At 46.0% G+C, this 23,276-nt stretch overlaps 1 protein-coding gene across 9 annotated transcripts in view; it reads left to right on the forward strand.

Annotated features, from left to right (window-relative positions):
- LOC110398154 (multiple epidermal growth factor-like domains protein 6) overlaps window positions 1–23,276 on the forward strand; it is a 189,206-nt gene that overhangs the window by 162,205 nt on the left and 3,725 nt on the right. For 7 of the 9 annotated variants that reach the window (XM_021395540.1, XM_021395545.1, XM_021395543.1 and 4 more), the window contains 13 exons: window positions 1,433–1,561; window positions 3,566–3,694; window positions 7,906–8,034; window positions 8,941–9,267; window positions 10,173–10,301; window positions 10,449–10,577; window positions 11,435–11,563; window positions 15,898–16,026; window positions 17,013–17,138; window positions 17,614–17,742; window positions 19,542–19,670; window positions 19,908–20,036; window positions 20,687–20,812. In XM_021395540.1, coding sequence (XP_021251215.1) covers window positions 1,433–1,561; window positions 3,566–3,694; window positions 7,906–8,034; window positions 8,941–9,267; window positions 10,173–10,301; window positions 10,449–10,577; window positions 11,435–11,563; window positions 15,898–16,026; window positions 17,013–17,138; window positions 17,614–17,742; window positions 19,542–19,670; window positions 19,908–20,036; window positions 20,687–20,812 — 1,869 coding nt within the window. Of the gene's footprint in view, window positions 1–1,432; window positions 1,562–3,565; window positions 3,695–7,905; window positions 8,035–8,940; window positions 9,268–10,172; window positions 10,302–10,448; window positions 10,578–11,434; window positions 11,564–15,897; window positions 16,027–17,012; window positions 17,139–17,613; window positions 17,743–19,541; window positions 19,671–19,907; window positions 20,037–20,686; window positions 20,813–23,276 lie in introns of those variants that run through there. The other 2 variants (XM_021395542.1, XR_002438213.1) reach the window with 2 other exon arrangements.

The following is a 23,276-nucleotide window of genomic DNA, read 5'->3' on the forward strand; positions in this document are numbered from 1 at the left end:
CCCGGAGAGGATAAAAACAGTCATACTGAGAATTTCTGATATGTTTTCCCAGGCTTCAGCAATTTGTCATTTCGAAGTTTCTTAAAACAGAAGCAATATGTCTATATTTAATACAGTCTGGTATTTTCTTCCAACTAATGTGCCTATTTCCTTTTTGATTCCATGCAAACATTTGGTATCCACTCGTCTCGTGGCAGTAAGTTGCATAGAGAAGCTATTTTGTTATCGTTGTTGTTATTGTTGCTATTGAATACGATAAAGATTTTATCTATCAATCAGTCTTAGGGTAGCACAGATCCAGCTACCAGAATCTCAGTAGTGCAGGCAGAATTTACTGCTGGTGTCACACAGAAATGTCAAAACAATTAATCTGGAGTGGTGAGCCAAAGGCAAAAACCCTTGAGCGTGTCTCTTAGGGCTCTTGTTGCTGTTGGCCCGGAGGGAATGGAAGGACAGCTATGGGAAGGCCATGGCTGCCAGCTCCACTTGTCCTTCTCTCTTGACCTCTCTCAAAATGCCATCTCTGCAGATAGGAAGCAGCCAAAGAGCTGGTCTTCATCTTCTGTGACATAGGCAAGGCAAGCAGGGAAGCCATTGCTTCTGACAAAGCTTTTGGCAGCCCTTAACATTCCCTCTATAGATTTGCTGTTTTCTTCAGTCTGCGTTTTGTTCCACTTTAATTATGTAGATATGATGCCTCGGCATCTCTATCCTTCAGCTTGTCCAAAATATCTAACGTCAATTAGGCAACTGGCCCTATTCTTGATTGATTTTCCTATCACCCTGGAAGAAGTTACTTTCATTCTCAAGTGCTGCTTTTTCCTTCAGATAGTGCGTACCATGCGCATCTTCTCAAACTCTGGACATAAACTACTGTGGAGATGCAGCCATTAATCTGTCCCCCAGATGCAATGTGTTAGGCTGTCCCCCGAATGTGATGTGTTTTAAAGCAGAGCCTGAGAGTGAATTATGCAGCTTTCTGCAGGAGGCCACCACATTCCATATTTTCTCCAGCTTTCTAGGGAATGAGGATTTGCAGGAAAACCGAGGACGTGGCTCGCAAGGAGGCACTGGGGCTGGGAGCCTTCCCCTCCTGGCAGTGGATGTCCCAGAGGACGCGTGCAAGTTAGCAGTGCTAGACCAGTGTGCACAGCGTCATCAAGCAGAAGGTGTGGAGTCGCAGGCTTTGCAGCTCTCACAATCAATATATTTTTTTTCCTGTGCAGCATTTAGTCTTTTCACACCCTGACGTTTCTCTAAAAAGTAGACTTTAACGAAACAAGCCCAAAGAGAGCACTTAATGCCGACAGTTTCAGGGCATTACCTCAACGCCTCGATTCCCCTTTTGCAAGCGATAAGAATTCCTACGAGCCTAAAAATTCCTCTCTGCTCCACCGTTCACCCCTCATCTGGTTTGGATTCCCCGCTGCAGGATGCCCTGAGGGAAGCTTTGGCCCCAGCTGCGTGCACAGCTGCCAGTGCCAGAACGGAGCCGCGTGCGACCACGTGAGCGGAGCCTGCACGTGCGGTGCTGGATGGACCGGGACCTTCTGCGAGAAAGGTGCTGCCCTCATGCTGCTCCCCGTCCTTTTGTGCAAGGAAAACCACGGATCTGTGCATCTTCCCAAGGGAACTCTTTAAGAACAAACAGCCTTTCAACTTAACAAATCCACCCGACCACCTTATGGCCTCAAGTTGCGCCAGGGGAGATTTAGGCTGGACGTTAGGGAATGCTACTTTTCTGAAAGAGTGGTCAGGCACTGGAATGGGCTGCCCAGGGAGGTGGTTGAGTCACCGTCCCTGGAGGTGTTCAAGAAACATTTAGATATAGCGTTGAGAGCCATGCTTGAGTGGGGTTATTGGTGGTAGGTGGATGGTTGGACTGGATGATCTTGTGGGTCTTTTCCAACCTAGCTGATTCTATGATTCTGTGATCTTCTGTGAAAATTTGCTCGAGTTGGAAAGGATGGGCTGGATTTCTTAGGGGCATTGTTGCGAGGCAGTTTGTGGCATCATTTAAGGAGGTTGCTGTTGCGTTGTATCCTTGTGCGGGTCATAAAAATATACAGCTTTGGGTGCAGCAGGAACAGCACATAGTCAGACCTTCCGAAAATGGTTTCTAAATGATTGAAGGTTTTATAAATTACGATCATTACATCAAAGCCAATATTATTTTATTGAGAAAACCTTATCAGCCAATTTACGGAGGTAGCATTAGAGGGAAACGGCAGCACTCGCAGGACCCTGCTGCCCTCTGATGGGAAGGAAGGTGCTGCACAGCCTCCCTGCTCACGTAGCAGCACTGGCTGTGTTAAATAGGGCTTGGTGATTCATTCTCACCAGGGGTTATTCTCTGAAACAAATATTCTTTCCAAATCTCTGTTGCCAAGCATGCCTCATAATTCATGGTATCTACATTGTGACCCTTTTAAAAGACATTTCTTTTCATTCTGTTTCCAGAAGTTTTTGTTTTGGTTTTGTTTTATTTTGTTGGGTTTTTTTTGCTCTGGAACACAGGAATTCCATGTAATGCATGAACACAGGGCTGTCTTTCCCAAGAAAGACAATGCACGTCCTGTGACTTCTTTGCTATATTGTCATGGTTATGACACCAGGAGCTGACAAGCCAAATTAACTGATTTGAGTCCATTTAATTAGAAATCAAGTCATACTGTTTGAAAGATATTTGCTGCTTCTTGATGTACCAAAGGCATTGGTGGTCTCTGCTGGACTGTGACCATATTGGAAAAGCAATACAGTTGTCTGTGTTGTGTTCTGTTCATTTCAGCAGGAATCAAAAGGAGGACAAACTGGCTAAATACCCTTCTGCAAAGTAGGTGTGAAGATGAGGGGGAGATCTGGGTGATACAATTGAGAGACAAAATAAAAAAACAACCAAATTCCAGTTTCCAAATCAGTCAGATTGGACGTATCTTTTTAAATTGCTGGAAGACTGCAAAGGTGAAAGTACAATTTTGTGCCTGTTGCTCATGACCTTGCAGTGCCTTCAGCCCCTGTTTCCCACATTTTCTCGCAGGCAGGCTGAGCGTTTGCTCTGCACTGATCTGTTTTACCTTCTCACATAGAAAATTACAGCCAGAACAGTTCAGTTGGTTCCAAAAAAACGAAGATGGGGGGAAAACATGTGGGTGGCTTGCCCTTGGTACAGCTTTCTGGCACTTCTTTTCCCAGGAGCTGTAGCACTTCTGTTTTTAGTGGCTTGGCTTCCTGTTGGCAGGGATGTGCTTTTTGCCGTGCTCTCGACAATCCACCCACGTGGGCCAAGCCCGTGTGAGGATGCAGAGATGGAGAATGCAGCTGCCAAGTTGCCTCACGCTCCCAACATACTGCTGGTGCTTCATCCCGAGGCTGGGAAGGGCTTTTCCATCATCACAGAAGCACTGAATGTGACAATTTTGCAGCCTTCTAACTTTGAAGTCTTAGGAAACGGCAGTGTTTTCAGCTCTCTGAGATAAAGCTTACGGGGGGGGGAAAAGGAAAAAAGGAAAAAAAAAAAAAAAGAACTTTGCTAAAATGCTAAAAAACGGTTGTTTTGCATTTTCAGCTTGCCCAGAAGGATTTTTTGGGCTTGACTGCCACCAGGTGTGCAACTGCAAGAACGCTGCGGGCTGTGACCATGTCCTGGGGACGTGCCGCTGCCTCCCGGGCTGGCAGGGCAAGACCTGCGAGCAGCGTAGGTACCAGGACTGCTGTGCTCTGCTGGGTGTGGGGCTGGGGGTTACAGGACACACACCTTGGATGGGTCATCTTCCTGTCCAACAACAGCAAAAAAAAAGGCAAGCAGCGGTGCAAATAATCCACTTTTTCTTGTTTTTAGCTGATGTTGGGACTTTTTTAAAGGCATTTCAGGCATCGCTTGTTAAATAGCAGTGCAATTATCTGACCGTGTGATGAATCTCAGCTTTACGTTTTGAGAAGTGTAAGGAGTTGTGTCTGTGTTTCTGGTGTATCTCAGATAGCTTTCGATTATAAAATGGCAGATTACAAATGTACAGTGTGGAGAAATGAGAGCTGGGACTGTTATGTTATACAGCCAGGAGAAAATAGTTGTAGAAATAATCCCTAGAAAAGTTATTCTTTTTTTTTTTAAATGTCAGTTTCTTGGGTTTTCACACATGTAGATTATCCCACGGTCTTGGGATTAATAAGACTTTTCTATATGTCTGTGTGTATACTGTATAAAATTGGCTCTTCTGAGAAATTAGTCACCAAATTTCATAGGAAATGATACTATTTTCTTTAGCTACATGGCATTACAAGTATTTTCAGGTGTTAACTTCTCAATTAATTTCCTAGTCTCACCTCAGGATGATGCCATGGTCTATACTTCCTTTTGAAAACATGACTGCTTTCTGAGCACTGTGCTGTAGAGCCGTGGGCCAAAGCAGCAATGTACACAGCGCTAACTTTTGTTGATACTAAATGCTTATTCCCAAGATTTCTTTAATCCATAGACTGCAGATTTCTGCAATAGAAAATATGTTTGACTTAGAAAATGGAGAGAAATGATGCTTGCACTGAAGCATTCCGACTCTCCACTGCAATATACCCAGCCCTACTGGAGGGCTGCATTTGCTCCTGGCATCTTTCCCTCATTTGCCCTCCACCACCCAACTTGTCCCCCAAGAGGGTTTCTCCCATAAGGTCCCTGGCCCTTTTGATCCAGCAGTCTGTCCTTTTGGCCCTTCCCAACTCTCTGAGCTGTCCTAGAGATGGGAAGCTTTCTCCCTTCATATGTCATTAAACTCAGTTAAGAAATACATCTCTTTGTCAGCAGCCTTGTGGCCCCTTGAAGCTGTCCATCTGCTTGTACTGCAGTTGTTAGAGCCTTATGCCAGCTAATTCGTTTCTCCTTTGGTTTAAGATTCCAAATCCTATGAGGTCTCCTCCATCTATAAGTAAAAAAGCAAGGTCAGCCAGTGCTGCTGTAGGGCATCCTGCTCCCTTGGCTGGATGATGCATTTCCATTCTGACTTAAACACTATCTGGTAGCACCTCACACTACAGCAGTTGTTACTAAAATAGATGGTGGTGCCCCTTTTCAGGTCATCTCGTTGTGCTCACCTCCCTGTCCCTGCCTGGTGTTAATATTCACCCTACTGTATCCTGGGGCTTGCCAGCACCGGCAGCTGGGAGATTGGCATTTGTTTTCGAGTAATCAGATTGCAGGCAATGTGCTGGAGGATACTGAGGAATAATTTTGACATCATGGGATTTGAATTGATCTTAAGGTGGCCGTGCAGTGAGTTTTATACGCTGTATCTAATTACAGGAGATATGGACAGTAATGCCTTTTGTTAAAGCTGCCCAACGCTTTCCATTACAAGACCATGTTTTGCTGTTGCTTATAAATGAGTTATAATAATTTAGGATGAAATCTGCCAAGCAAGCTCTCCCTCCTCTTACAGTTGTGTTTGGCAATTTAATTTTTTCATGAGTGTCCTGAGATATTTTCATGAGTGACCTGAGATATTTTAGGTATCCAGAAAAGAGTTCTAGATATATTACCAATGTCTGAGAAGAATTCAGCTGCTTTGTTGAGTGTCTTGATGCCACAAAGATATAGAAGTGATGACTTGACACTTGGCATCTCTTTGTGCTGGAGATGTAACCTTCCTTTCTGCATCCAAACTCATCTAAATGTTGTGATCTCCAAAGAAGAGAAGGAACAATAACAGAATGATGTCACATTATGTATGAACATACAGCAAAGGCATTTTGCCCTGCTTTTTGTACCAAAAATGCCTCTTTCTGAAGCAGCTCTGGCTTCCCAGGACCTTCACAGAAGCAGTTTCCCTTATGGTAAACAGAGACCACACTGGTTTTTTAGATAAAGAGTACAGAAAGATTGGTTCTTCCAGAGTCTCTGCTCAGGGGCGCTGATAACCAGAGCTGTGACATTTCATAGTATGTGAGCACTTGACTTCGCAAATTTCCTGAGATTTTCACATCATTCTGGGGAACATAATCCACGGAAGCTGCATGAAATCCAATCTTCTGGGCACCCCACTGAGCCTTAGCGCGCATCTTTTTCCCTGTGCTCCCCTACGCTTTTGATAGATGTTGACTTCCAGACTGAATGTTTTGGCTTCCAGTTTCATGTGTTCCTCTCTCTGCATGTAAAAGCAGATTTTAAAGACTTTGAATGAATAATTTCTCCTTTCGTGGAGGAGAGGCACTGAGAGGAAAACGTTGAAGCAGGAAGAAATGTAATAATTTAAACCTTGCTGATGCCTCTTTCCTTTGCGCTCATCATAAAGAGAGGAGAAAAAGCCCCGGGGATATTCGTACGCTCAGTTGAGGAACTTTGTAAAATAACTGCAACATATCACTTATCTTATTCTTCAGAAAAGTGGTTTGATAACTAGGATTGCCCTACAGAGAGGCTAAAAGGAGTTTGTGTGCACCCAATAGAATACTTAAAAGTTTCCTTCTCCAGAAATTTCTGCTTTCTTAATGCAGTTTTCAGTAGAAAACTCTTTTGTCTTCTTGGTAAGTATAACAAGAGCTTAGCACACATACTCCAAAAACCTCACTCAAACCACTGGTAACCAGTCAGGGGACATGGTTATGAGCTGGTTTTTCCTTTGGCTTGGTTATGATATAGTTCTGGTCTGTATTGTGGAAATGTTTAGTTCTGCTCTCAAAACCGAGCCAAAGCTCTGTAAGATGGGCTGAACCCATCAACTTGAACTTGGCAATCAGGCCGCGTTTGCAGAACAATCTTTGACTGTGATGGGACTGTGCTCCTGCATTTTCTTGTGGTTTTAATGTGGATGGGGTCCAGGCGATGGGGAAAAAAAAAAAAAAATGAACGTTGTTGAGAAGTCCTGGGAGAGATGGTGTCTGTGAGAACTGTGTCTGGAAGCTGGAAGTCCTCAAACAGAAAGAGAAGGGCTGTGAATGGGTCAGATACTGTCAACCAAACGCGCCCTCGAGGTCAAGGCGATTTCACTCCTCCATCCTGTCCCCAGGGACCTGTCCTCCTGCAGCACTCCATCGTGCTCTGCCAGCTGGCACCCTCACAAGCACAGAGGTTCTGGTGGAAAGAGATAGTTTGGGTGTGATCCTGGGAGATGTCCCATTCAGCGAGGGAAGGACGCTTTTCTGGCTCAGGGATCTGAGCCGTTCTTGTCCCTACAGCACGTGCCAGCAGTGCTGAGGGGAGGAGAGGCTCTGACAGCTCTGTGCAAGTGAGTGGGAGCTGCACGATGCAGACACAGCCGTGCGGTGAGGCTCTCCAAATTCACCAGCTTGCTCTGCGTACGGTGGGGGATGTTCCAAGAGAACAGAGCAGCAGGGTTGCCTGTTTTCCACCAAATAAAGCCATCCAAACCTTCAGAGCGATGGAGACCAGAGAAATTTGAACATTGCCATTCTTCATGGGCGGCAGCACTGCAGCGAGATGGTTGTGCTAAGCTTTCACCTGGGAGCCAGCTGCTTAACTGAACGTGTTGAAAATATCACTCCTCTCTGACCAAAGAATGAGGCTCTGGGTGAGCGGGTGCATCCAGCTGTGAAAAATGAACAATGAAAACAATGAAGTTGTCAGGTCTCTTACCAGGATGCAAATAAATACCCGGGCTGTCAGGCCGGTGGTGCTGCTGGACCATTAGTTCAGCACAAAGGCATTCTGCAGGGCAGGGGGATGACAGCTGATCCATCACCCCAGCGATCCTACCCTTTTGTGGAAGTCTCCTCAGAATGCACTATGATACCTATTTTTAAGGCACATTATTTAGTGTCAGGCACGGTTAATGCATGGGCTTAGGCACCGTTCAGTTGTGAGAAGCGTGTTGACTGAAGCCAGTTTCCAGCTGGCACTGGGTTTGTTGTGCGGTGCCTCTTTGGATGCTCTCTGATCGGGGCCTCCTCTCGTTGCAGCGTGCCAGGGGAACAGGTACGGGCAGGGCTGCGCTCACACCTGCAGCTGCCACAACGGAGCACTCTGCCACCACGTAACGGGGACGTGTGCCTGCACCCCGGGCTGGGGAGGAGCCACCTGCCGAGAAGGTATGGCCGGGGAGAAAATGTCCATAAACCTCCATTTGTGATGCTGGAACACACACTTTTTCCGTGCTCTACTGTATTGTCCCATGGGTTTGACTGATTCCCATTGTTACAGTGTCTTCTTCCAGAGGTAGACTAAATCCAGAAGGTGTGAAAGGCACTGGGAGCTTCAGCCTTGAGCCCAGCTTTGAGGAGGCTTAAGGGAGGAGGCTGGCGAAGAAAATTTCCTGGTTTGATCAATTGCAAAGACATTGCCAAACATACCCTTTTTCTTTAATGATACGTTTGGAGATCTCTGTGCTTTTTCTTTTTCCTTTGGAAGGAAGAAGGTAGAAGAAGTGCATGAGGATGGGACAGCGATCCCCCAGAGGGAGAATTTGCTCCTCTTAGCACCCTGCAAATGTGTCCATCTGGCACACGCCAGAGAAATAGGCTCTACCTATAGTTTCCAGTTGTGATAGCCATTAGTAAACCTGTTTAACTTAAAATTAGGTGAACTGTAAACTGTTATCTGACAGCTGTGGATAGCGAGATCGATTGCTCGTTGGGAAAGTAATTGTGATTTAAGAGCACTGTACAGAGAGATGCTGGAAGTCGTGAGATCAGTAGCTCTACTCCTCGGTGTTGAGGAAGCTGGTGGAGCCAAGACTTGTTTCTCACAATTGTGAACAGAAAGTCTTAAGGGTATTTGATGGGTTGCAGTTAACTCACTTTATGCAGGTGTGCCTTCTCCTGTTTTGTTCCTGGAGCAGTGTTACACTGATGTAATTACTTGCAAGCCGTGGTCCCCATTTGTACCTCCTGCAACACCAACGAGGCCACCAGGGCAATGGAAGGTGAATGTTTGTGTCCAACCCATATCCTCCTGCCCTCCTAACCCATGGCTTTGCTGCTCTCTCCTCAACACAGCCTGTCCCCCAGGGTGGCACGGTGCTGGCTGCCTGCAGCGCTGCATCTGCCACGGCCAGGCTGCGTGTGACCCCGTGAGCGGCGAGTGCCAGTGTCCCAAGGGCCGGACGGGGACATCTTGCGAGCTCGGTGAGTGTTCTCAGTCCTTTAAGACTCCTGTGCCCCATCTCACTGCGCTGTCACCACGCTGTCTCGTTGCAGAGTGTGAGGACGGGAGCTACGGAGCGGGCTGCAGGCAGAACTGCAGCTGCCACCACGGGGATTGTGACCGGCACTCGGGGAAGTGCCTGTGCCACGCCGGCTGGACCGGGGACCGCTGCGATGCTGGTGAGGGCAGCTCCTGCTGCAGGGGCTCTTTTAGGACACACACTTCTGCAATCAGCTGTGTCTGTTGCAGTGTGGAGTCTGTTCCTTGTGTGTATCTTCACTTTCTGCTATGCAGTAAGAAACGATTGAGGTGTGAGAGCTCGCCGTGTGTCTGTGAGCACTGGGGGCAGGTCTCTCTGTTCAAGCACCACCACAAATCGTGTTATGTCCTTCTGCTCTTGTTGAGAAATCAGAGGCATTCCTCTGCCTTAAGGCTATGAGGGGAACATGTGAAAGGAATTGCTTCGCAGGCAGAGTTTGCCAGATCAGCTGCATCTCGGCATCGTAGAGGGCAGCTCAGCAAATCCAGCCATAATGGTTCAGGTCACTCAGATTGCCCAGATTTAACATTGTTGGCATGTTCACATCCATGTAAATCCCTTAAACAGCAATCTCATAAGCACCGGGCATCAGATGAATGCAATGTATGTTCAGTTCCTCCACTGGTATGGTGTGATTTTTGCAAGCTCTGTCCTGCTGCATCGTAAGCTGCGGAGGGACACCAGGGTCACTTGTAACACCCTGCAACACCTTGTAGTGCCAACCTCACACCTCCTCGTGCCCTGCTTTCTCCTCAATCACTCTGTAGGGACCCAAGAGTGACAACTCTCCCTCTATCTGCACACCTAATCGTAAAAATTAATGGTGTTTCCATCTCTATGGAGATCATCTGGATTTGTACTCTAGACAACTTTACGAGATTTCATTAATAACCAATGCTAAATGGTTTTGTGTTCTTAATATATGTTTCAATTACGTTTTCTGGGCATGCAGCCTTCTGAGCACCCATCACCATGTGCTGTACGGGCAGCACGCTGTCCCTGCCGCAGCACCAACTCTTGCTCTCTGCCTGCTTCTCCCCGCAGCGTGTCCCCCAGGATTTTTTGGCGAGCGGTGCGAGGAGCAATGCGACTGCATTCACAGCGTGTCCTGCCACCCCCAAACTGGAGCCTGTCGCTGCGCCAAGGGCTGGCGAGGCAGGCACTGCGACAAACGTGAGTGTCTGTGGGGCGTGCATCCCGTAGCCAGGTTGGGATCCTTGCACTCCGGGTTGGTTTTTGAGGTGGTGGCGGGGATGAGTGGAGGGAGCAGCTTTGTGCCATCCTGCCCTGGTGCTGATGGGATTTGGTGTCCCCCTGCAGCCTGCTTGCCTGGCCACTATGGTGTGGGTTGTTCCCAGCGGTGCCGCTGCCCTGCAGGAACCCCCTGCCACCACCTGAGTGGTGAGTGCGGCTGTCCTCCGGGATTCACCGGCCACAGCTGTGAGAGAAGTAAGTCCTAAGGATACAAATAGCTAAAAATCACGGGGTAACAGTTAATTTCTTAAGTGTGTGAGGCAGAAGGAGAAACCTTCGCAGCAGTGAAGCTGGATGAGGGTAGGCATGCAGTGCATGTCACCCACCCAAATGGTTTGGCTGGTTCTGAACTTTGTGCCTGGTATGGTTTGGGCAGGTGAGGTTTGTCTTCTTGAGGTTTGCAGCCTTCTGACAGCCAACACAGACTGAACTGGATAAATATGTTGAATATTACTTGCCCTCCCAGTGGAGGTTGACATTCCTTTGTTGGTTTGGATAACCTACAGCTGCACTGAGCTCCTGCTGCCTCTCCTGTCCCTTAATGTCCTCTGGGCAAGGTGGTCTGGATATAGCTTAGGGGTTGACAAAGCTCAGCTGTGCCTGAGTTCAGTAAGAACAAGTCATGAGAAGTCTGAAAAATGGAAATGATGTGCTTGTCACAAGGCAAAGTGAAGCCCACAGAAATGTTTGTGCCAAAGCAGCTTTGCAAGTTTAAACTCTCTGCAAAAGGTAGAATGTCTTTATCCATATGTCTGGTCCCTGGTGAGTTTTACCATTATTTCAGTCAATTTTACCTGACATTTCCCTATGATTTTCTCTAGTGACAAGAGAATTGTATCTGGCCCTTGACAGTTGGGCACAAATTGACTGAACGAAACAAAATCAAGCGGTGAAGTAACCCCCAAGTAAATGCAATAAATCCGAAGTCCCGGAGGACGGCGTCGTTCTGTAGGCAGGGGTTTTATTCAATAAATTTCAGCTTGCTCTTTGTTTGAGTGCTATATTTACCAAGACAAATCGAATTTATTGGTTTACATTTCCTCTTTCCCGAGCTTGTCCACCAAACACGTACGGCCAGAGCTGCAGCCAAGCCTGTCGTTGCCGTGCCGAGGAGGACTGTCACCCCGTCACCGGGCGCTGCGTGTGCCGCCCCGGGTACCACGGGGCCCGCTGCGACCGCCGTGAGTATCACAGATGGGATGCTCGTCTTCTGGGGGGCCCAAACACACAGGAGCACTCAATTCATCTCGTCCTTCAGCGCCGATTGAGATACAGTAAGCCTAGGCTGTGAAAATTTACAGTAATAGTAGCCCCTGCCTTGTTGCGAGGGCTTTATTTTTTTTTGCTACCTGAATTCTTTCCAATTTCGTGCTGTGCTGAGGAATATCGATGTAATTCTCCCCGTTCACACTTCTCATCTTCAGCTACACCTGGATATTGGTAGCTCTTTCATTTCGGCGCACCTCGGCCAAAATACTTCCCGAAACCTCCGAGTGCCGAAGTCAGGACAAATGGTTATTATAAAACAACAAGCTGCGATTGGCAGTAAATCTAAGTGATTCGTAAGGGCAGTTAAGTTGTAGGGCCTTCTGAGGAACAATCAAATTAAACAAATTGTTAGTCTGGATTGAAAAACGGTGACTAGCGTAGAGGACGAAATGCCAGTTGGCTGAGCGCTCCGTCATAAAAAATCTTCCCAGATCCACATGCCTCATGCTGGTATTTTAGGACATCTGTAAAGTCGTTTCTGGTGGAATGTGGCAACTGATAAGAAACATATCCCAAAATATCCAGAGAAAGGAGACAGTTAATTACCTTTTTATTTACAACTTTAATTTTGTTTTTATTCTGTGCTTGTAATAGTCTCATTTAAAAAAAAGAAAGGAGGCTGTCCTTTCAAGCTCAGTCTTTCTCTCTTTGGCAAATGCTGATTTTCCTTTGCTAGGAATTCAGTACGGCTGTGTTTGGGTTGCTTGGTTTTCGGGTGACTTTTGAGCACAGAGAGCAGCTGCCATATGGGCAGCTCTGGTAAGGGTTAAACTTGTGCTTTACTCTTTGAGCAGAAATGGCTAAGAGGCTTGCTTTGGAGACAGACATTTGTATTGCCATCCTGTCATCACAAGTTATTCTTTAAAATATAAATGTAAATGTAAGGATTGATTCTATCCTCCTTTGTACATCAGTTCTCACTGTGAGAGAGATTGAAACTCAGCCTTCAAAATCTAGACTAAAGCCATCTGGATCCATTATACATTAGATTATAATAAATATTATAGCAGAGCAGTAGTGGAGATCAACTATTTAACGGCATCATTTTAAAAGACTTAATCATGGTTAGCCTATTACCTTTAACGTAGTAATCTTTCAGTAGTGATTACTCGTGCATATGGTACTAATTCTCCATAGATTGTAATAAATGTCCTTACATTTGCTTAGGTCCTTGAGATTTCACTGGAGAATTTAAAATTTAAGACATTAATTATACTCAGGTTCTGTTACCAAAGAAATGACTTATAAATGAAATCTGTGTTTCATTGCATTCAGAGGGTGTTTTGTCACAGGCTTCAGTATCATTAGGATCAATCTGTGTCATATGAGATATAATCCTTCAATGCATTTTGCTGTCCTACATAAATACACAACAGATTCTCAGTAATTATGAATTTTGCTAAACGTTTACAGGAGAGACAATGGAATGGTAGAGATTCATGGAGGGAGAAAACTTGTCTGGCATCTGTCATTTCTTTTTGTTATTCTCTCTTACGTTGTTCAGGCCAAGGCGTAGAGAGACACAAAAATGGAAGGAAAACAGTTCATGCGTGTGGGTTTTTTAGCTTTATGTCAATGGAGTGAGAGATTATGGACCTGATTCTGAAGCGACCTGTGTGATAACTGTAGATAGCTCGCGTGACTTTGGCGGAAACACTCCTTGCTCCAGCCGTCCTCACTGCAGAGAGAGCTGGGGCTGCTCCAGGATGAAGAAGCTTTCGACATAATATTAAAAACAGCGTAGGGAGCTGCTCCTGAGACGTGAAACGGGCTTCAGTCCAGTCAACATGTGGTTGGATGCTGCTGGAAACAGTTTCTGGCAACTATTGCTGTATTTATAGCACTGTGAAAAAAAGGTTCGAGAAAATATCTATAAAAGGTGTAGTTGGCTGGGAAGTCAAATTTCCAGGAGCCAAGAGCAATGAGGCTTTCATGTTCTCAGATTTTGGAGTGAAGAGCTGAAACAGTCTCCTGTTTCAGGCAGGATCCCGAGGAAGCAGACAAACTAGCAATACGGTTCCCATCAGCTGTCCGTAGCTCAGCGGATGGGCAGATCTACTGGAGTGGAGTTAGGAACAAAACCCAGTAAGGGGTGTTGCCATGGGCAAAAATACCATGCTACGTCTCTGTGGCATTTATCACACTGCGTGAACCCTGAGCCAGAAAGACGTCACCAACTTCACCTTCGGGCTGTGGGTAACGGGATGCTTCAAAAATGTATTTTTGACAGTGCGTTAATAACAGCGGTAAGGAAAGCCTTAGTGTATGTGGTTGGTATGAAAAGATTTAGGAACTATTGGTCGTGGCAAAACCACCCAAACCAGAAGGGAAAACTCAGGAAATGAGTTAGAAATCTGTCTGCTTCTCCTGCCATTCTCAGAATAACATGTCAATTGCACAGGAAACTGTTAAATTAGAAAATGTCTTTATTAGATAACTGGTGGTTAGAGGCTAACCCTCTTTATAAATGCAGAGCCGACTTCAATGGCAGGACAGCGTGTCAATTGCCGTAGCTGTCTGCATAGTTCTCCTGCAAAGCAGTAGCAGGTGAGATGGCCTTGTTAACAGTCACGTAGCCAGCAGGTTTGCCCTGCTTGTGCTGCTCCCCCTCGAACAACACGAAGTGAAATATTGCAAGGGTAAATAAATTGGTTTGGGGGGAATTGCTGCGTCCCCTTTTGTTAATGGAACAGCTCCTTCTAGTCTTGAGGAACAACCCTGAAAGCTTTGCCAGGGAGAAGCCAAGTGTGTGGGAGTGTGGGAAACTGAATTAAAAAACAGAAAAGCCAAACGATGACTGAAAGGAAAGGGAGGAGGAAGAGAGAAACTCACTCAGAGTCCAATTAAATCATTGAATCGGGGTGTGCCCTTAGCTCCATTTCCATGAAATAGATGTTGCAGGGCTCACACCTCGGTGCCAGGGTTTGCACATGAAACAGATTTTCTGCACCAACAGATGGAAGCACTGACAAAGTATTCATTGAGATGAGAAGGGCTGAGGAGAGTATCTGCATGCTGGAAAAGTGTGTATCTGTTTAGCCCTGATGATCTGCTATCCTGATTTGAGCAGAAGCCAATTTTCAGCTTTATTTTAAAAGGCATCCCTTTAAAGCTTTACCGTAAGCTCTCCATCTCTATGGAACGGTTCGAAAAACCCAGGGATTTCTCCAGGCACTCAGTCCATGCTTTGATGCTTTCAGAAAAGAGAAAAAGTATATAAAGTTCCTCATACAGAGATTGCTAGAAATCTGTTGCCTGGAGACATGCAAATATACATTCAGCCAGATTGCCAAAGTAGCCATAAGCTTTCCTTTGGTGGGGATTAAGAGAAGGAAGGAAGGAGCAAATAAATGTCATTCGGAGGCAGGAGGATGAATGCAACTGTTGAAGGACGATCCCACTGCTGTAAAAGCAAAGGTTTTTCACTCCTCTGGTACACGGGGAAACTGAGAGAAGCTCATTGCCTTGTAACACTACCTTGGTAGTCCATCCAGGTCTCATGTTTGGTTGGGTTATTACAAAACGAAGCCTTATTTTTCTCAGAGAATTTTCTGGCTTTGCATTGAAAGCACCTCTCTCCTGTATCTACTTTCTGGGAAGGTATCACCTGAAAATCCGTGTTACTGTCACATGCGTGTTTTTGAAGCCTTCCATCCACAGTTCACCAGGTTTGCCAGAGCACTGCAAACTCCGGTTTGTTGGGGGAGAGTAGATTACAGAGGAATCCAACTTCCTGCTGCTGAAACATTTTCTCAAGAAGAGACCCGCCCACCTTCTAGAACTGCTCAGCTATAACGAGAGCTAAATGAGGCAGAGCTGCTCGTGGCTTCTCGCCATCACAGGTAGAGCAGGCCACTGTTGCTCAGCAGAAGAGAGACCAGAGCCCCATCTCCTGTCTCTGCCATGGAAAGGAAAGGGGAGCAGGTTGATTTGGTGTAGAAATCTAGGAGGAAAATCTCTGAAGAACTGGGCTTGCTTTTCTTGCTACCTTCAAGCATGAGAAATGGGAGGAGCAGCCAGTCAGGCTCTCTCCAGGGCTTTGTCTTGGAGTCAAAAAGAGGTGCATTGCCCAAGGCAGCCATCTGCTTATCAGTGCCTTCTGCTGGTCCTCTGGAAGCACACAGAGTTTTAGAAAAATGAAAATCTAAATTTTGGATGAAAGTAACGAAGGGCTTACGACACGAAATGCAAAGGTCCCAATAGCAGCATAGCCTAATTGCCTTTTTGTTTTTTTTTTTGAAAGCAGGGTGTCCGAAAGGTACTTACGGTTCAAACTGCCAAAAATCCTGTAAGTGCATGAACGGAGGCCACTGCGACCCGGTGTCGGGAACTTGCGATTGCGGGCCTGGTTTCATTGGAGCCGACTGTGGTAAAAGTAAGCCAACATTCATGTTCTGTTTCTTTCAAAAAACAGCAGAGAGAATAATCTGCGTAAGAATTTGTCAGTATAAAAACAGACAGATCGCAGTTACCTCCTCCCTGAACTGTAAATTGGGATTCCAGCTTTGTAAAAATTCTCTTGCAAAATATTTTCCTTCTCTTCTGTGTGAGTAGAAGCGAGGACACTCATCCCAGGATTACAACCTACTTGCCCAAATCTGTTTCTAGAGCCAACTCAGCATGAATTGCTCAAGTTCCTTCTTCCTGTCCAAAATTTCTAGGTTGAGAAATTATCTCAATATTTTGTTTCACGCTACGGTGCCATTATTTTCAATAAATGGGAAAAAGATCAAGTTTTGTCATGGCAAAACTGGTAAAGGCTCCATGGCAACGCTTCTCCTACTTCTCTATTTCAGGGCTAAATTTCATATGGCTGAATTTCTGTGGTATTTCCAAAGCTATGATCTCCTAATATGGATAAATACAGAGCCTTTGGGATTTCCACTTGCTATACCTGTACCAACTGTAGAGGTTTCAGTGCTAATCAGAGCTTAACTGATGTTTTGTCATCTTCAGTCCCTTTCTGAAGCTTCTTTCAGCTTATTCACAGGAGGACAACGCTTTAATGCTTAGTAGTTGGCAGCTTTGCTCTTCAGCATGGGAGGGCATCAATATTAAGGAAAGAAAGAAGTCTTTAGCTCAAGCCTATCAGCTTGAGCAGCTGATAGGCACACTAGCCTTTCTGGGGGAAAACCTACTAAATATTTCATGTGAAAGCATGGGTTATATTTATAACCTAAAAAAAAGGGTTTTCAGAGGAAGAAGCAGTCATGTCTTTGGGTGGGATTTGTTTTCATAGTCGTTTTGAAGTACGTTAGATGGAACAAAGAGGAAGCCAACACCATCTATAGGATCCTGCCTTCGTTGGAAACGAAAACTGGCGTACCCAAGGTGTTTAACAGAAGTCTGTGTTTCCTTCAGCTTGCCCTGAAAATCGATACGGGAAGGACTGCGCCCTGTTCTGTGCCTGTGGTAAAGGTCAGTGTGACCCACAGACTGGCAGCTGTACCTGCCCTCCTGGCCAAACGGGACCTGGCTGTCAGCAAGGTAACAGAGTGGGACCAGAGCTCGGCTCGTCAGCTGGGCTCGTAGTTGCAAATACAACTCAGTGCCAAGCATTGTTTATGGCTGTGTTTCCCACTGTGTTTGGAGCCAAAGTTTGCTTGATAACGCTTGCTGCACTTTGTAGGATCTCAGCCCTGTCCCTCTGTTCTACTGCCCTGCCCTTCTCCTACCCATCCCTGCCCGTATCTCACCGCTTTGCTCCTCCACTAGCACCACTGCATTGCTTTCTGTGCAAAGATAGAGTCTCTGCTTCCAGATACTGCAGCTCAAACAGCGTGAACGTAAAGATGGGGAAAGGGGCAACTTCCTACCACAGAGTGAAGGCGCTGTGAGCGGATGTTACTTGGGATACTCAGTGGGGAGCGTGTGTTTGTATTTACTCCCTGCCACTTTCGCCTTTTCTTGGGGGGATGCTAATGCTATTATTTTTTTTCCAAACTTTGTTAATTCTCTGTAGTGTGTCCCCAGGGACGGTACGGCGCCAGCTGCCGCCTGACGTGCACCTGTCAGAACGGTGCTATCTGTGACCATGTGGATGGCAGCTGCACCTGTGGACTCGGATGGACAGGAAAACGGTGTGAGAAAGGTAATGTCCTGCTTTGGAGGCAGTGAGCACCCACATTCAGGCAGGGGTTTGCAGTGGCTATGGGCCCTCAGAAAAGGAACAGGTTTTGCTTAATTAATCTCGCTACCAGCTGCGTTCATCTTTGTTGCTTCTCTCATGCTGCCTTGCTCAAAGTTGGAGCTTTAGATCTCTTTTTAGAAACAGTTTCCTTGTGAGTCCTGTTCTGTAATTCTTGTAACTTCCTTTGAATGGGCTCTTATTTCTTCTCCTATCCAACTTTTTGTTCTTTTGTTCATGGGAACATTTTTTTGGTATCTTTTTTGAATTCTCCCTGGAGGTCAGCAGAAGCCAGCATCTCGTCTTGTTATCTTCTCCCTTTTTTTTCTCTTCCCTTTGGCACTGGACTGCAGTTAAACTTCTCGTGTATTGACTTCCCTGATGTTCTGGCAATATCTGTCTGAAGCAATCAAAATTGCCATGCTATCTTGCCCTCACTTCACCGTGTCATCTCTCCCTTACGCAAGACAAAGCACACTTAGCAGGATGAGCACTGAGTCTTTTCATTTGTCTTTCCTTTCTTTCCATCTCCTGAAAGACACGAGATTCAGAGCCCTGCTCTAAGTATACATGTATATAGAACAGTTGCTAACTGGAGTGATGATGCCAATACCACTGTGGATGAGCATTAAAATTCCTCTTCCCTCCACCCCAAAATCAGTGCTGTTACCAATAACTGGCTAGCATAGTGTTGCATAGACCATGTTTGTGCATCCCTGCCTGCTCCTTGAAGTCTTTTTAACTGTGCACGGGCTGAGTTTGGGCTGCAAACTGTGATGGGGTCATGCAGATATCAGGTGGAACAGTGGCTCACGTGTGTGTCCTCTAGGTGTGCTTAAATAAAAAGTCTCTGGTGTCAAATGCTGGGGAGAGATGTGTGCACTGCGTAAAGGATGGAGTGTTGCATCGCTAGGAGGATCTTCGTGGTTGTCTGCTGACACACATACCAAGCTGGTGGAAAACTGAATCTTTATTTCCACATTGGTGTGGTTTGGAGTCTGTTTTGACTGGAAATCAAAGACAGCTAATCACGCATCTTTTTCTGGTGATTAGATACGATGTTCTCGAAAGATCTTATCTGCCATTTGCAGTTATGAATCCAATTATGTGCACGGCCACGCTCAGTTAAGTCGGTCTGCATAGCATCCAGTTATCACCGGTGTGGAAGTTAACTTTTGCAGAAATTATGCCCATGTTGGTTATATTGACACAGTCACTTCTGCATGACGTGGCTTTCGACAATTTGAGATGCATTTAGTTCGGTAAAAGTAGATATCTAGTTATACATGGAAAGTCTATGTGTGAAAAGGAGACCTTCCCTTTTTATGAGGAGTTCAAGTGCTGTGAATTCCAACGATAACATGGAGCAGGAAAAGCTGTGTGTTTTCTTTCACACTTCGTATGTGTCTAAAAGAAAGCACTGCTGTAGATGTAGAGGGTGGAAAAAGAAGATATCATTTATTATGTGCCTTTACAACACTTGAGGGGCTGGGAAGGTTCAATATAAACAATACAGCGCAAGAAAACCCAACTCTTCAAACATCTATAAAGTATAAATTCTCATCAGAGTACGTAAATACATAATAACGGTGCAGAAATGCTGTGTCTTCAGTGAGCACGATGGAGAGAAGGAAATTCATGAGTGTTCACCTGAGCTCGGCAAGTTACTATGTGCGCATCATGACTCGGCTGTGAAACACATCAGATAAGCTGTGATTTTTTTTTTTTTTTTTTTTTTTTTTTTGTCCGTATGCGGCCAGCAGAATGTCTCCCTGGCACATACGGCCCCGACTGCAGCTTGGAGTGCTTGTGCCAGCACAATGGCACCTGCGACAGGTTCACGGGCTGCTGCCGCTGCCCCGCGGGGTTCTACGGGCGCTCCTGTGAGCACGGTGAGTACAGTCACCCCACGCCCCAGATCCCCCATGTGCTGCCAGCTATGGTAACCTGCATGGCTCTGACGTGGAGGTGTTGCTGGTGAGCTGAAGAGCAGATGGGATTATTGCTGGCGATGGTAAATATCAGTTTTGCTGGCTCCCGGCGAAGGTAGCTGCAAATATAAAGGGGCTTAAGCGGATCCATGTTTTTTTCTGCCTCAGCTTTCCTCACTTGACGCTTTCATTTCTCAGGGTGTCCCCCTGGGTTTTATGGGCTGAGCTGCCTTCATGCATGTGCCTGTAAAAACGGAGCGAGCTGCGACGCCGTGACGGGACAGTGCGTTTGTCCCTTGGGGTACCAGGGTATCCACTGCGAGAAAGGTACTTACACCCATCTGGTCTGAAAAGCAAATGAATCACATCCTCATCTAAATGCTTGTTTGTACAGAGCCACTTCTTCCATATTTTGAGCTTTGTGAATTTCTTGAAAGGCGGAATTTGTGATCGCTTACCTGTTCTATAGCCGGGTGTTCTCAGTTCTTTATACATTAACCGCTCTGGTTCTGATTAACACAGTGAAAGTCCCGGTCTCCATGGTGTCTTGCAGCAATGAGTTCCACATGTTGTTTATTAAGAATAAGTTTCTTTGACCGATTTTAAGTTTGCTTCTAAAATTCCAAGTAAGATTATTAAATTGATGCATGTCAGACCAGTTGAGTGTTATGAAATGGTCTTCTAAAGAGCTCTAATTAAAAATGAAAATAAGTGCCAGTAACATTTTGGGACAGATTTACAAATACTTTTGATATGTTGGATTAGATGAAACCAACTTAAAGAGAGCACACATAAATATTATGCCTATCCGCTACATTCGATCCTTCATTAAACTTGGCATTAGCGCTGAGTTCAGCTCAGAGTTTGTGAACTTTCCTCTGAGCCATCCTTCAAGCCCTGCTCTGCCTGATGTATTTGTTGTGATGTTGGTGTGCAGGGCTCCTAACGGGGGGCATTTATGGGGCTCTTCCCCCCAGGCTGTGCCAGCGGGCGCTTTGGTGAGCGGTGCCAGCGCCGGTGCGACTGTGGAGGAGCTCCCTGCGACCTGGCCACGGGGAAGTGCCTCTGCCCACCTGGGAAGACTGGGGACAAATGTGACATCGGTAAGGGACTATTTCCAGTGTGCTGGAGTGCATGCGGTTAAAGCAGTGTGACCCATTGGTTGGTCTGAGCACAACTCAGAAAGGATGTGTGCCAGTAGAAGGTATTCCAGGACACCCTGTTTGCAGCAAAGTATTCACTTGCTGGTTGCCTGGTTTATCAAGAGGCTGTACTCTGATTGAATCAATGTTTTAATCGATGCATCAATAGGAAAACCATGCGTTGGGTCAGCAGTAAAATGTCATTTCCCTTGAGTGTCAGCACAGCACAGTAGGAAGGGCTCAAGGGTGCTGCAGCAGGGTGCAAAGGGATTGGATCCCATGGGGGTTTTGTCACAGGAGCATTTCTGGGGCTCTTCAGAGCAGTGCGAAGTGTGTCCAACTCAAGGGGAGAGTACTGGAGCTGCAGCAGTGTTCCCAGCTCTGGGAACCAGCAGTAGTCTGGGAACATTGAATCCAAATAGCGTTGCCTCATTCGCAGCACAGGAGCTGCGTGTCTGGTAAATGGTTGGCCCACAAAAGCAGAATTGTTTTGCAGCAGGGTTCTAAAAATGGGCGAGAGAATTCTCCTGTAAAGGAAAGCAAGCAAACCGACAAAAGCATTGAGGGCTGAGAGGCGGTAAGGACAGGGATTCTTGAGCCAGATTCTGATCTCAGTTGTGTTGGTGGAAATGTCGGGTAATCAGCTGAAAGAACTGCACTTTTCTTTTAGCAAGTGTAAGAAGAGATGTGTGATCCCAGCGCTGTAACAAGCAAGGTACAGGGAGGTGAGCATTCACATGCTAATATTGGAGGATCACACAAGGAGCCACATTCCTCCCAGTGCCCAGTATCACAAAGGGGGAATATTCCTCATCCTTCTGTTACCTGCCCTATCCCAGAACAGCTCTGAACACCCTGTTATTAATGCAAGCAAGAAGTCAAGTAAACTCTGGGAGCCTGAGGGCTACTGCAACCCCAAAAACTAAAATGGAGATTGATTTGCTTGCCGACCCACACCGTCCTCTTGCCAGGAACAGGAGCAACCCATCCTCCTGCACTGGTGCCACTGGGACTTCAGCCTCTCCACACCGAGCCCTGTGCATAGGAGGCATTCCCAGTGCGATTCTAGCAGCAGTGGAACACAAGGGGGAAGCTCAGCACCGACAATGTGAACCGAGGTTTTGCTTCTTGCAAACTCTAGGAGTCATTTTTATTTTTCTTAAATCAGCTAGGGTCGCCCCCGTCCATGAAAAGCTGTTATGGGGTAGGTTTTATTTGCATTTTTATTTTCAATTAGGCTCAGTTCATCTGTGATATAACTGTGAGCAGCTGTGTCTGTGCAGCAGCCATAAAGATAAAAGGCCTGATTTTAATTTGAACTCTGGTAAAGCACCCATTAAACAGGCAAAATGTTAATTAAAAAAAAAAAATGAGAGGGAGAATATAGCAGACTTTTATGGGCGTTCCTTTTCTGTAGTAAATTAACATTGCAGACTTTCAAACAGATGTCTTAAATACACATTGTTATTAACATGAAAATGTGGTATTACATAAATTAAAATCAGGTCCAGAGGTGTTTGTGGAGACCTTTTCTCATAACATTTCCTAATTGAAAAGGCCGAGCTCTGAGCACTCGGGGAGGGTTCTCCCACGTGCTGGGGCTGCAGCTGATGCAGGGCTGGGGGCTTGGGTTTACCCCGCGGCGCTGCGTGAGAAAGGCAGTGCCTGGCTTACAGCACTGTCAGTGAGGTGAGGGAGAGGGGGCTGTTGTGTGCAGGGTTCTCAGCACCCTGCCCTGGGACCTGCTGGAGATTTTTCCTTCTTACCTATGCTCGGCCATGTATAAAAAAAATTGCAATGAGAATTTGTTCTCAAAATGTATTTGCCCATCTTTTGCAGAGGAGGAGACCTTTGTGAGCTTACATTGCCAGGAGGTAGCAGAATTGTGCAATGGGGGTACCATGTGCAAACGCACCTAAAATGGATTAATTTCCATTTGCAGATTGCTTGAGTGAAAGCTCTTTTCTGCTCCACACCGATAGCCAGGCAGCACTTTCCTGAGCAAATCCCAAGACTTCTCCTGCTGGGCTGTCAGCCACTGGGTGTACGCCAGGGATGGATCCCATTTCGGGAACTTCTTCAGGACAACTGGGTCACAGTTTGGGTGGGCTGCACAGCGGATAAAGCTTGAGGACTGCAAGGCTTTCCAAAGTGTCATGGCTCAGTATCAGCAGATATAGGTGTCTAAGCAGATTCCCAGTCTTAAATCTGTATCTCCCGAGAGAAATGCTGCAAAAGCATGTCATAATTTAGGGCAATTTCTTATACAGTATGATAATAACTGTTGTGGGTTTTTTTCTTAGTTTCGTATTGATAAGCATATAACTTTAGGCAAAATAAGAGTCTGGGTTAGAAGAATTAACCTTGTGCCAAATGATAGGAAGAGATTTTTTAAAAAAATATATTATTTTCAGTTCAGCTGTTG

This window comes from Numida meleagris, chromosome 4, assembly GCF_002078875.1.
Source record: "Numida meleagris isolate 19003 breed g44 Domestic line chromosome 4, NumMel1.0, whole genome shotgun sequence".
Lineage (NCBI taxonomy): Eukaryota > Metazoa > Chordata > Aves > Galliformes > Numididae > Numida > Numida meleagris.